The following is a 14,252-nucleotide window of genomic DNA, read 5'->3' as shown; positions in this document are numbered from 1 at the left end:
TACTGAGCTGGGATTAGAGACTGGTAGGCACACAAAGCATCGATTCTGAGGACTTGTTTTATTAAACTACAAAATGTTAAGTATACTAAAGGCTTGTTAATCTGCTCAACGAACCACATGAGGGTTTACTGCATGGCCTTTCCAAAACTGGGGCTGAATCGACTCAGGACTTGCAGCGGAACGCCCGAGCGGTTCAGCATGGTTTGCCCTTTCTGATTTTCCCCACACGAATGGTTGTGGTCATTCCTGGTGGGTGGACAACCTAGGGAGTGTTTTCTTTTTTTTTTAAGACAGCACAAAGAGCCCACAGCAAAGCTTCCCTTTCCTCAAAGCCTTCCTTCCTGATCCCTGTCTGTTTAAAAAAACAAAAAAAAAAGAACTTCTTCCCTCAAGGGAACCGCACAGCTGCTTTCCTCGGCCTTTTCTAACAGCAGCAGAGCTCATCACACCTACAGACCCGACTCTAAAGGGCCAGACAGAATCAATAACTCCACTCTGCTTTCAGAAGAATGGCTAAGAGGACACAGACCAGAAGGGAAACACACACCCACTCTCCCTTCCTCTCTGTCTCTCTCACCCCGTCTCTCTCTCTCTCTCTCTCTATCGCCTGTTGATCAGAATTCATCTCACAAAGGAAGGTAAGAAATATTGGGGATTAACCATACTTTTGGTAGGGTGACAACAGAAACCCAAACAAAACAAGCTGCCCAAGGAAGTGGTAGGCTAACAGGCTTTGAAAATGTAATTTCTCCACCCCCATATATATACATACTTATCACATAAGTATCACATAAAACAGCTGTATGCCAGCAAGAATAGCTTTAAAATCACTGGTTTTCCCCAACAGAACACAGCTGTACCAGATGAAAACTAACTGAAAGGTCCAAGTCAGAAGATTTATAATGCCTGGTAGGCACACGAAAAAGCTGCTGTCTGAGCTGAGACAAGATGCTTGTAGCATGTCTGCAAGGAGCCCATGCTCCCCGGCTGGCTGATAACGGCCTCCACTATCTGGAGCCTCATGGCTGCCTTCTTTCACTTGACACCTTCCTCTCACCCATCAGCTACTGCAGGCTAACTCAGCCTCCCAAGAACAGTGACCTTTTCTCCCTGGTTTTCCTAACACTGACAAGAAGTAAATTACAACCCAACCATTTCAGCCGCTGTAAATGTTACCTATGACTCTATTTGACTCAACTATACATGTAAGTTGGTAAATCACCTGCCTGCAATGCAGCAGACTTGGGTTCGATTCCTGGGTTGGGAAGATCCCCTAGAGAAGGAAATGGCAACCCACTCCAGTATTCTTACCTGGAGAATCCCACGGACAGAGGAGCCTGCCAGGCTACAGTCCATGGATTGCAAGAGTCAGACACGACTTAGCGACTAAACCACCACCACCACCTACATGTAAATACAGTTGAGATAAATCTGAATTTTAAAGCTAAAAAAACCTTACAGGACTTCCCTGGCGGTACAGTGGATAAGAATCCACCTGCCAATGCAGGGGACATGGATTTGATCCCTAGTTCTGGAAGATCTCACATGCTACGGTGCAGCTAAGCCCATGTGCCATAGCTACTGAGCCCGAACACCCTAGAATCAACAAGCTGCAAATACTGAGCCCACGTGCTGTAATGACATAATCCCATGTGCCTAAAGCCTATGCTAGGCAACAAGAGGAGCTACTGCGATGAGAAGCCTACACACAACTAGAGAGTAGCCCCCCGCTCTCCGCTACAAGAGAAAGCCCATGTGGAGCAATGAAGACCCAGCACAACCAAAAAAAAACCCTTATAGATTATCTAGTTTAGCCTGCAGTTTGACAGATGAAGACTCAGATGGAAAGGATTAATTACTAGCTCAGTGGATACAGATCACGTTAGCAGCAGGACCAGGCAGTATCCAGACTTCCCAACCAGCTCTCACGCCATCCTGACCCTCCACATAAAAGGGGTGCCTGAGATCCTGCAGTGATATAGGAGCTAAGGCTAGGAATGCCATACAGTTCCAGGGCTTGAAGCAGGGAACTGTGGTCCACAGGCCGTTCAGTTCAGTTGCTCAGTCGTGTCCGACTCTTTGCGACCCCATGACCTGCAGCACGCCAGGCCTCCCTGTCCATCACCAACTCCCGGAGTTTACCCAGACTAGTGTTCATTGAGTCGGTGATGCCATCCAACCATCTCATCCTCTGTCATCCCCTTCTTCTGCCCTCAATCTTTCCCAGCATCAGGGTCTTTTCTAATGAGTCAGCTCTTTGCATCAGGTGGCCAAAGTACTGGAGTTTCAGCTTCAACAGCAGTCCTTCCAATGAATATTCAGGACTGATTTCCTTTAGGATGGACTGGTTGGATCTCCTTGCAGTCCAAGGGACTTTCAAGAGTCTTCTCCAACAAAAGCATCAATTCTTCAGCACTCAGCTTTCTTTATAGTCCAACTCTTGTATCCACACATGACTACTGGAAAAACCATAGCCTTGACTAGACAGATCTTTGTTGGCAAAGTAATGTCTCTGCTTTTTAATATGCTGTCTAGGTTGGTCATAACTTTTTTTTCCAAGAAGTAAGCATCTTTTAATTTCATGGCTGCAATCACCATCTGCAGTGATTTTGGAGCCCCCCAAAACAGTCGGCCACTGTTTCCATTGTTTCCCCATCTATTTGCCATGAAGTGATGGGACTGGATGCCATGATCTTAGTTTTCTGAATGTTGAGCTTTAAGGCAACTTTTTCCCTCTCCTCTTTCATCAAGAGGCTCTTAAAAAGATGAAAAACCTGTGCCTCCCAAGCAGGTAGATGAAGCCGTTGATTAAAGGATAAGCAAGTACCCTGCATCTAGATAACTGAGGCAATTCCTTCCCTCTCTGCCACAATTCCAAGTAAAAACAAATAAAAAGAGGCATTTTGATGAAATACACCTGGCTTGAGAGGTTTTTAAAAAACCTCTAAATAGGAGGCTTTAAAAAAAAATGGGACAGTACTTAACTTTGTGAGGCTTCACTTTCACAATCATACATACCCTTGGCACAGGAAGACTCTAGTAAATTTCCATAAGTTGCCTTAATAGGGAAAACACTTAACTTAGTAAGGTAAACAAGGTAAAATAAGATCAGAACTGGGCTTTCTTTGGAAGGAATGATGCTAAAGCTGAAATTCCATGCGAAGAGCTGACTCATTGGAAAAGACTCTGATGCTGGGAAGGATTGAGGGCAGGAGGAGAAGGGGACGACAGAGGATGAGATGGCTGGATGGCATCACCGACTCGATGGACGTGAGTCTGAGTGAACTCCGGGAGTTGGTGATGGACAGGGAGGCCTGGCATGCTGCAATTCATGAGGTCTCAAAGAGTTGGACACGACTGAGCGACTGAACTTAACTGAAGGCTTACTGTCTGAGGCTTTCAGATTTTAGTTTTGAGAACATTAATGGTTCTGAGAATGTACATACATAATCACAATCCATGGGCTTTAAAACCAAATTTATTAAACTAGATCAGTGTTTATCAACCTTGGCTACACATGAGACTCAACTGCCAACAATGTGAGTTAGCCACATCGGATATTTCACCAGCTCAAGCCCTCTGATGACTACACCCGCAGATTTCTAGTCTTCAGGATGAGACCCCTACACCAAGGAGCAGAGACAAGTGATGTCTACTTTATCTGATTTCCTGACCCACAGAATTCAGGGGCATTAAAAAATAATGTTTTCAGACCACTAACTTTGGGGATGAATTGTAAACAATAATAGTAACTGGGACACCTGGCAAGGGTTTAAAAATCCCAATGCCAAAGGGGCACTTCCGCCTGATGAAGCCAGAAATGCTAGGGGTAGGAGTCAGGCATCAATTTTTAAAGCATGCCAGATGATTCTGATGTGCAACCGAGGTTTAGAACCATGTCCAGGCTTGTCCTGTCCAACACAGTAGCCACCTGCTGTTTAAATGAATGGGCTTTCCTGATGGCTCAGTAGTGAAGAATCCGCCTGCCAATGCAGGAGGCGCGTTCGATCACTGATCCAGGAAGATCCCACGTGCCCCAGAGCGACTGGGCCCCTGCGCCACAACTACTGAGTCTGCACCCTGGAGCCCAGGAGCCACAAGTACTGAGCCCATAGGCTGCAAGTACCGAAGCCCACAAGTCCTGGAGCCCATGCTCTGCCAAAACAGGGTTTCTCACTGTGAGAAACCCATGCACTGCAGCTGGAAACTGGCCCCTGCTTGCCGCAACTAGAGAAAGCCAGTGCAGTGAAGACCCAGTGCAGCCATAAATAAATAAATAAAATTCTAAAAGTAAAATAAATTGAATGAAAATGAAATAAAATTTAAAATTCTGTTCTTTGGTTGCACTAGCCACATATCAAGTCCTCAGTCATCATACATGACAAGCGATTACCACAGTGGACAGCAGATGTGTAGAATATTCCCACCATCACAGAAAATTCTAATGGACCAGCCCTGGTTTAGAGCAGTGATTCTCAAAGCTTGGTCCTGAGCTAAGAGCATCAGCATACCCTGGGGACTTGCTACAAGTGCAAGATCTCAGGCCAAGCTATGGCTCAGGACTTTTTGGAGTGAGGCTCTCCAAATGAGCCTAATGCACTCTCCCGCGTGAGAACCCCTGGGCTGTTACCGTCCACACAAAATCATTTTTTCCATGGCCTAGCTCATACCTCTTGATGAAAGTGCAAGTGGAGAGTGAAAAAGCTGGCTTAAAGCTCAACATTCAGAAAACAAAGATCATGGCATCTGGTCCCATCACTTCATGGGAAATAGACGGGGAAACAGTGTCAGACTTTTATTTTGGGGGGGCTCCAAAATCACTGCAGATGGTGACTGCAGCCATGAAATTAAAAGACGCTTACTCCTTGGAAGAAAAGTTATGACCAACCTAGATAGCATAATCAAAAGCAGAGACATTACTTTGCTGACTAAGGTCCGTCTAGTCAAGGCTATGGTTTTTCCTGTGGTCATGTATGGATGTGAGAGTTGGACTGTGAAGAAGGCTGAGCGCCGAAGAATTGATGCTTGTGAACTGTGGTGTTGGAGAAGACTCTTGAGAGTCCCTTGGACTGCAAGGAGATCCAACCAGTCCATTCTGAAGGAGATCAACCCTGGGATTTCTTTGGAAGGAATGATGCTAAAGCTGAAACTCCAGTACTTTGGCCACCTGATGTGAAGAGTTGACTCATTGGAAAAGACCCTGATGCTGGGAGGGATTGGGGGCAGGAGGAGAAGGGGATGACAGAGGATGAGATGGCTGGATGGCATCACTGACTCGATGGACGTGAGTCTGAGTGAACTCTGGGAGTTGGTGATGGACAGGGAGGCCTGGCGTGCTGCGATTCATGGGGTCTCAAAGAGTTGGACACGATTGAGTGACTGAACTGAACTGAACTGAGCTCATACCTACATATGAAAGCTATCAACTTTGAACTCCACAGTAATGTAAGGGAATGGTTCATGTTGTCATACAATTTCAGAGATGCATTTTTGTGTTGAGTAAGTTCACTTGGGAAGAAACGCCTTGCAATTGGCAAAGGAGTCTTTAAAAAGTTCCAGTTATTTTTATGCTCTCAGTTATTTATAATTGTTAAGAGAAGCAACTTTCAGGTCCAGAAATACAGAAATATGGTTTTAAAGTTATGAAACTCAACAGACTACAGTACTCAACTATTAAAATTATAATTATGAAAACCATGTTGCATGACAAAATATAAATGGGACAAAAGCAAAACACAGCATTTTAACTACAAATATTTATATTTATGGACAAGGACAAAATGAAGGAAGGGGAAAAATAAGAATAATGGATTTGTTAGGTGTTTGGTTGAATAACGACACTTTCCCCCGCCCCCGCTTTTAAATTTCTGCCATGCTTCTTATAAAACATTTTAGATTATCTAAGGAAGCAATCTTTTAAAAAGACACAATTGTGCTTTGATGTGAAAAGTTCACTTCAAGAACAATTTGGTAAAATAGTTCTAGTACTTTATTAGTGACTCACCGAACTGTTCATCTCATAGTAAAATGAAATCAACAGCAGAAACTAACACAGCACTGTAAAGCCATTACACTCCAGTGCAAAAAACAAAATCGGGGGACTTCCCTGGTGGCTCAGCTGGTAAAACATCAAATCGAGACTGCATTCAAGCAAATGATGAGGCTTGGACTGTTTATCCTCCTAATTCTGAGGGTCTATGAGGGTCTATAAGAAAAAAAAAAAAACAACTTTTTTTTTTAACCTTAGATCTTACAATCAAATAAACAAATTACTCATTTTTACAATAAAATTTTAGAGATATGAAAACCTGACATTTTTCCATGCTTAGTTTTCATATCATTGTTGGATGGTAAAACATCAAATAAACTAATTTCCAAGGAAGAATTTCTGATATTTTCTTCTTATATTTGCAAAGCTAAATTCCCAAAGATATAATATTTTGTAGAGTGATCTTGAAGAGATAGCTCTTGAATTCCATATAAATCAACTCTTGATTGTTTTCATGTGAATTTTAGTATACTTCCTTTACTGATAGCTCTGTTGTTAGTAAATTTCATTTTTGTTGTTAAGGTACAAAATTCTCTTTGAGTATTTCTATATATCTTGTTGGTTTCTCTGCCATTCTGTTCTCTGCCAGTTAAGGTACAAAATTCTCTTTGAGTATTTCTATATATATTGTTGGTTTCTCTGCCATTCTGGTCTCTGCCAGTAATGTTCTCCAAAGTCCTTTAAATTCTAAATGCACAAACACCTTCTCTGTTCTAGCTCCAGGGAAGATTTGAGAAAGGGTAACTGTGGCTGAATAACTGAGAAACCTTGATGTCTTCAGAAAGCCTACTATTTGGGGAAGATGTTTTCTTATAAATGTTTTTAAAATATAAGTGCATAGCATATGTTTCAATTTTATTGAAAACTGGAAACATTTCAAGTTATCCACTTGTCTCTGATTAGATTTTGCCAGAAGAATCCAAGTGGTAGAATGATAAACTGGCTAGTTTGGTATCATTTTGAAAAATCTCCCCAGCCCAACAAGCATATATATTTTAAACTTAACAATAACCAAAACAAAAACAAAAAAAAGAGAAAAATTCAACTAACATTTTTGCAATAGTAATACAAAATTAGGATTTTCTAATTTTTTTCAACTTTTGTACTGATTACAACTAATTATCTTCATGAATGTTAGTAACTAAGAGTTGCATAAGGCAACTACCACCTTTAATTATAGCATTTATATGTGCTCTTAAGAAAAAACAATTTTATTTCTATTGTTGAAAGTTGAAAAGGGATTTGACAGAACATTTAATAATAATTTTTTTAAAAACAGCAAAGAATTTACAAAAATGCTTTCTGTCCACTGGGCACTGTTGAATCTAGGCCCTAAGAATACAAAGATAAATCATATATAGTCCTTGTGCTAGAGAAAGCCCCAAATCTATATGTTTGAGAAAAGCCTTTAACATAAAAGACAGACACCAACACTAACAAAACTATGCACTTTAAAAAGAAGAAGAAAGAAAAGGCTACTATATAGAAAAAAATATCATTAGTGTCCTCAGAAAGACAGAAAATGCCACAACTAGAAAATAAGCACAGGATGCTATTTTTTTTTTAAGTCTAAAAGAGTTCTTGGAAATTAAAAATATGGTATCAGAGGAAAAAATTAACATAAAGTTTGGAAGATGAAGTGGATGAAATCTCCCAGAAGGCAGAACAAAAACAATAGATGAAAAGCAGAAAGGAAAAATAAAATAATCAGATGACCAGTTCAGGAAACCCCATGTCTAAATAAGTGCTCCAGAAAAGAATAAATAAAAAGAGAGCATTTGCCAATGAATTAATTCAATCAATTTTTTCAGCACTGAAGGATACAAGTTTCCAGGTCCAAAAGGCCCACCACTGTGATTTCACCAAAAAGGAGAAGAAAGAATATTCTATCGGATTCCAGAAAGGGAAAATCTAGGTCATGTCTTAAGGGCTGGAAATCCAAATAGCTTCAGACTTCTCAACAGAAAGACTGGAAGCAAGAAGACATTAAAGCAACCAACATCTTTAAAATAGAATTTGTCACCCATCCAAACTATTAACGAGGTAAGTGGGTGGAATGAAGATATTTTCATTTTTGAAATGAAAAACTTCACCTCCCAAAATTCTTTCTGGGGAAGCAACCAAAGGACATGCTCTACAAAACTGAGGCAGCAAAGAAAGAGAAACAGAAAAACAAGAGATTTCGCACAGAAAAGAGTCTGTAAAAGGAATTCTCAGAATGATGTGGCAGGAACCCCCAGGATGACAGCTACATCAGGCAGAGCCTTTATAAATTATAAAACTACTCCACACTTCAAAGTATTTACACTGATTTAAAATATTTATACATATGTATGTATGCAGAACCCAACTTCTTACCCACTAAACTTGTATTTTTCAAATTATAAACTTGTTACCCTTTAGCAGGTTTTGAAGTTAATCTGGTAAGTCACAACCAACGTTTCTAAAATGAATGAGAACAGAAAGGGGTAGAAAAATAACAGAGATATTGCACATAGTAAATTTTTTCATGAACCTTTATATAGGTGCACACAATGGTGCATAATGTAAAATACATTTTTAACTGTGAACAAAATAATTTAAAGTCACTAATCTTTAGTACATTATAATTACTTTTAGGCTTGTCTTTTAAAGTGAGAGATGACCATCTATTCTAAAACAAAAATGGAAAACGAGGACATCTAATTAAAATATTCCATTATAACATTCTTCAAAATACCACTGATATCATGCATGAAGAATGCTCACTCCTATATTAGTGAAATCTAAATACTCTGCTTTCTTACAATCAACTTTGTAATATTGAGCCAGAGAGAGGAAAACACAATAAAACTCAAAGTCCCTAGATAATGTAGAATATTACTGCTTCTTTGGTGATGGATCTTTTTCATTTGATATGATTTCAACTAATTTTTCAACTTTCACTCTACAGTTTTATTTGAGGAGAAGAAACCATCCTGGAAACCACTGTAATAGCAGGGGAAACCAGTCTGGGGGAATAAACAGTCAAAAACTTGCAACATATAATTCATAAACTGGAAAATATAGATGCAGTCAAATCGACCAAGCTGTAGCTTTCTTCCACTGACCGACCTTCGTGTACCTTGTAAGTTACACTGCCCACTCTACAGTATGGAAAAACTGGGCAAGAAGTTAAAACTTTGATGTTCTTTTACTAAGAGCCTAAATTTATCCAATTTTTCTTTTAACTTAGCTAGGATATATCTGCACATGGCTTCAGTTGCTTACCCTACAATTTACTTACTTTCAGTTACTTACTTTAAAATGGTTTAAAACAATCAAGAACAAAAATTTCTGTACAAAGCAAGTTCCATTACATTCTGATGATAAAACTTCACTTCCTAAAAGCTACAAAGATCAGATTGATATATACATGGGTATATATACATATTTTTTATGGGCTTCCACAGTGGCTCAGCAGTAAAGAATCCACCTGCAGTGCAGGAGATGCATTAGATCCCTGGGTTGGGAAGATCCCCTGGAGGGCATGCAACCCACTTCAGTATTTCTTGCCAGGAAAATGGGGGACAGAGCAGCCTGATGGGCTACGGTGCATGGGGTTGCAAAGAGTCGGACACGAATGAGCACAGATGAACATGTGTATTTTTAAAACTGCAACTACCACCCATACTGGATTTTTTTTAAGGAGTCAACATACTGTTATTAAAGGATAGAAAAGATATTTGTGGGAAAAAAATATATATATGTGTGTGTGTGTATTTGAAAATATGCATGGGAAATCAATAACTGAGGTCACCTTTTTTGTTTGGGGAGAGGTGAGAGGATATTAAGTATAAGGATGACAGCAGGAATGAGAGGAAGACTTTGCAATGGACACCTGGTTATACGTTGATTTTTAAACTATTATGTATTTTGGCAAGTTAGGGGTTCTCATTCTCTCCTCCTTCCTGAATTGCCTGGCTTCTGCACCCTGCTTCACGTTCTGCACGCACGCACACACAATCAGCCAGAAATAATCTGCGGCAGGTATGCTTTCAGTTTCTTTGACAAAGGACTTTCTACCGATCTTGAAAAAGTGAACCTGCACTCTTAGCAACCCCCAAGGCCAGCACAAACGCCACCTGTCTTTACAGGATGCCAAGATCCCGGGTCACACCCACAGCCCCTCCTCAGCGTTCCCGTCACAGTGCAAACCATCACCATGCAGACATTTGCTGAGGGTCTGCTATGTGCCAGGTGCTGTTTGGAGGTATGGAAGACAAAAGTCAGTAGGACAAGGTTCCTGCCTTCCCAGAGCTCACAACCAAAAGGAGGAAAGGAAGAGGAAACAGGCAATTTTCAAGTGATATGGTAAACATAATGGCAAAAGTATAATCTAAATAATCTACCACACTGTATTTTAACTATTTTTACTTCTCTCTTCTCACATCTCTCAAAGGTGTAAGCCTCTGGCATAGGTTCTGGGTCCACAGTGGTCTTTGGATCCCCCGTGCTGAGCATGGTACCTGCATGATCTGAACTTCATAATGAACTTCATACATGTCTCCTGCATTGTAATGCAATGGTATGTTAAGAAACCCATTCATATAACTCTAAATGTTTCAGAATGGTTTATTAACTATCAATTATTAATCTAGACTTCTGTGGTACATTATAATCTTAGAATTTTAGGACCAAAACAAATATCTTTAACCTCAGAAGCCCTGTGACTCTTTTAGACCTTAACATGTAGCCTTGGCTTCGATTCCATAAAGGGGGAAATTATGAAAGCTAAGCCTGTTTCTTTTCCTGGAAACCAATGTACTCTTGCTTGTTTTTACTAGTAGGACTGAAAACTTGGACCTAGTAACTTAAAATTCCAACCACCATTAATACATTAGTAATTTCCTGCAATATTTGGAAAAACAGCTATTTCAATGATAAGGTTTACCAAGATTCATTTAAAAACTTCTTACACTTCAAGCCTTGGACTTCTAGGTAAGAAAAACGCTAGTCTCACCTTGCTCTGAGCTTGAGTCCAAAATAAATGAAAAAGAAACGAATTGCAAACATAACATGAACCATTGTTGCAATTAATCAACCTAGAACCCAAGGGAGAAACTGTTTCTATTTTTAAATGTGCTGTTGCTTTAAGGGAAAATCCATTGGAGAAAGATGAAACCAAGCTGCATAATGAAAATCAAAATGCATTTGATGTCTCCATCCTTGCAAAGACAGTAATCCTAACGTGCAAGCAGTACTGCTGGGTTGAACCCTCCCAGTTTGTCTATAAACTGAATGACACGTACCTAGGCAAAACCCACAGAAAGAGCCCATCCACCATTCAAATAATTCTGTCAGGAGGTCAGAACATGTTTCAGCACTATTCTTATAGCTCTGGATAATGGGCTATTCCAAGAAGCAAGCATATGGAGAAATCCCCAAATCACGCTACAAATCATTACTTAAAAGATCCTGATTAGTAATGACGGTGGTGGCCCTAAAAATGATCAACTGATTATTTAGCCTTTCCAGCCAAGTGTCTGCAGTTGTAAAGTCTATCCACATTCCACAAAATTAAATCCCTGCCTGTCGACAATGGACAAAGCTTTATAACATTAAATAGTAGCTAATAGTAACAATCCTTATGGTTGAGAGTGGCAAGAAGCAGGTGCCACACCAGCAAGGAAAACAGAAGCCACAGAAACACAGGAGTTGACAGTTCTACCTATTTCGTAGATTGCTTTGAAGAATCTGACCCAGCAGAATTTATTTCTTAAACATGAGAAAATATTCAGTTTGGGCGTAGAGGGGATGAGGGAAAGGTACTGGTGATCTAGGCAGCCAATGTAACCTGTAAATATCTTAATTTACTCAATGAGTTTACTTGCTATTAACATGAAATATACAACTATATTGCTATAAATGGATCTAAAATACTATAAATATTTAAAATGTATCTAAAAATATTATCCAAGGATACAACCATTACTGTTAAAAAGCATTTAACACATTTTAAATATAACAGCTATTTACCTTCACCATACCAGTCTGCTATAGGAAGCAGAATGTTTGCACAATGGATAAAAATTTCTAGCCTCAGCACAAAAAGCAAAAAATTCTCAAATTTACCTCCTGATAATTTCTTCCCCCAAATTTAGTAAACTATGCCTGGACACTGCATGATTATAGAATGAAGGCAGTTGCTTCCTTTAGCAATAAAATAACAAACCCTACTTCAGAGCTGCTGTTCAGTGAGGAAAAAAAAAAAAAAAGCTCCAAAGAGCAAAAATGTCACTAAATTGTATCACATCAATCAACAGGTAACAGGTGACTTTTGGAAACAAAAACTCACTCCAGAAGAGTTAATTTTTCAAATCTCCCTGGCTTCTCTTTCCTATTTTTCCAAGCTACTGCACTGCTATACTGAATGAATTTCAACCCTTTTCTTCTCAGGGGCTTACCAGAAAAATGCCAAATATTCAAATTATTTTAGGGCATTTTCCCATACTGTTGCGTGGAATAGAGCAGAATTAATAAGGATCCAACAGTTAACACTTTTCAAATGCAAATATGTTGCCATCTAGTAAATGCAGCCCCTCTTAAACATCCCCCCAGTGTCTATACAGCTCCGGGGCACTACTTTTGTCTTCCTGAAAATCAAAATTCGCGCATTACATTCAGGCATTATCTCAACCTAGCACCAACAAAATAATAGATCTTAAATGGTCCAGGCCTGAGCCAGCATCGTACAAAACTGTTTTGCTTTACTGCGGTGGGAGTGGAGGGGGTATTCCTCCCACTCCTATATTACACAAAGTTCCTTAACAAGTGTCTGCCAAATAAAGCCACCAGTGCAGGGGTGGAAAGAACCAGGGGCACAGGGTTCCACGGTGCCGGCCTTGGGAGGTCATTCCTCGCCTCAGGCCTCAGTTTTCTCATCTGTAAAATGTGGCCGTGGGACCATCATCTCGAGAGTCCCAGCAGGCCCTCTCGGGGTGTCTCGCCGCGGGCCGGGGACACAGGACTGGTCCCAGCTCTGGCCCGGGGTGTCCTGCCTCTAGATGGGAGGGGACAAGGGAGAGGGGGGCAGAGAGAAGAGAGAGAGGAACTTGGACTTGCAACAGCTTCAGACGGGAGCGTGCGACAAACTTGAAGCCGACCTCCTAACAATAGGAAAGAGCACTCCCATTTTCCTGGCTCAAACTTGCAGGAGGCGGCGGGGCTGCACCCGCCCGCCCTCGGCACCCGCTTTTACCTTTCTCCCTGTTTGGTGTTAGAAGGAGGAGGGTGCAGGACCGTTTGATTCCCTTCCATCTCCACCACGCACTTGGTGTTGAGTTCCAGTTCTGAAAGCAAAAGGCGAGAAACAGTGTTGCAGAGCCGTGCATCCGCGCCCGCAGCCCGCCTCTGCGCGCCCGCGCGGCGCTCTCCCCCGGGAGGCGGCCCGAGCCGGGAGCCGGCTCACCGGGTCCCCGCGGCCGCGGAGGGCGCCGCCTCCTCCCCGGAGCTACCCCGGCCCCGGCTCGCCTCCCGCTCCCGCCGCCCCAGCCCCGCGGCCCCGCAGTTTTCCAAAGTTGCCCCCCACCCCCCCGCCCTCAGCCCCGGTCGCAAAGCGCAAAGGAGCGGAAAGCTTGCTCACCTCGTCGGTTCAGGGGCCGGACCCGGACGGCAACTTTTACCTTGGTATCCGACATGTTGGCGGCGCCCGCTCGGCCCCCAGGCGGCCCCGTCACGCGCGCCCCCCGAGCGCGGCCGCCGCCGCTCCGCCGTGAGCTCCGCGAGGCAGCGCCGAGGCGCGCGGGCCATCCCGGGGGAGCGCGACGCGGGGCACGGCCGGGCCCGGGGAGGGGCGGGCGCGCGGGGCGGGGCGCGGCGGCCGCGGCGGCGGCGGGCGGGGAGGAGGCCGCGCCGCCCGGGCCCAGGCGCCGCTCTAGCCGCGCCGGCCCAGCCGAGCGCACAGCGCCGCCGCCCCTCGCGGCCGCCCCGGGCCGGGCCGCGCCGCCATCTTCCCCGCCTCGCGGCGCCGGGAGGCCCGGCCGGCCGGCACCCGGGGAGGGAGCGGGGGCCGGCGGGCGGCGCGCGGGGCTGGGCAGGGGAGAGGGGCGCAGCGATCCGGAGCGGGGCGCTCGCTTTTCCCCCGGGGCCCGGCCTGTCCCCCGCGGCCCCGGCGCCGGCGGGAACCCCACGGGCACCGCCTTGAACTCGAGTCACCTTCTGGGGCCGCTGTCACCGCAGCCCC

General features: G+C 43.2%; 1 protein-coding gene across 1 annotated transcript in view; it reads right to left on the bottom strand.

The window, feature by feature from the left end:
• Window positions 1–13,753, bottom strand: part of KIF13A (kinesin family member 13A) — a 196,178-nt gene extending 182,425 nt beyond the window's left edge. The window contains exons 1-2 of the mRNA XM_068961028.1: window positions 13,653–13,753; window positions 13,269–13,359 (exon numbers count right to left, since the gene is read on the bottom strand). Coding sequence (XP_068817129.1) covers window positions 13,269–13,359; window positions 13,653–13,707 — 146 coding nt within the window. The 5' untranslated portion in view covers window positions 13,708–13,753. The remainder of the gene's footprint in view (window positions 1–13,268; window positions 13,360–13,652) is intronic.
• Between the last annotated feature and the right edge of the window lie 499 nt (window positions 13,754–14,252).

The sequence above is a fragment of the Capricornis sumatraensis genome, chromosome 22, assembly GCF_032405125.1.
Source record: "Capricornis sumatraensis isolate serow.1 chromosome 22, serow.2, whole genome shotgun sequence".
Classification (NCBI taxonomy): Eukaryota; Metazoa; Chordata; class Mammalia; order Artiodactyla; family Bovidae; genus Capricornis; species Capricornis sumatraensis.
The sequence above is the reverse complement of the archived record's forward strand: the minus strand, read 5'-3'. Positions and strand labels throughout refer to the sequence as shown.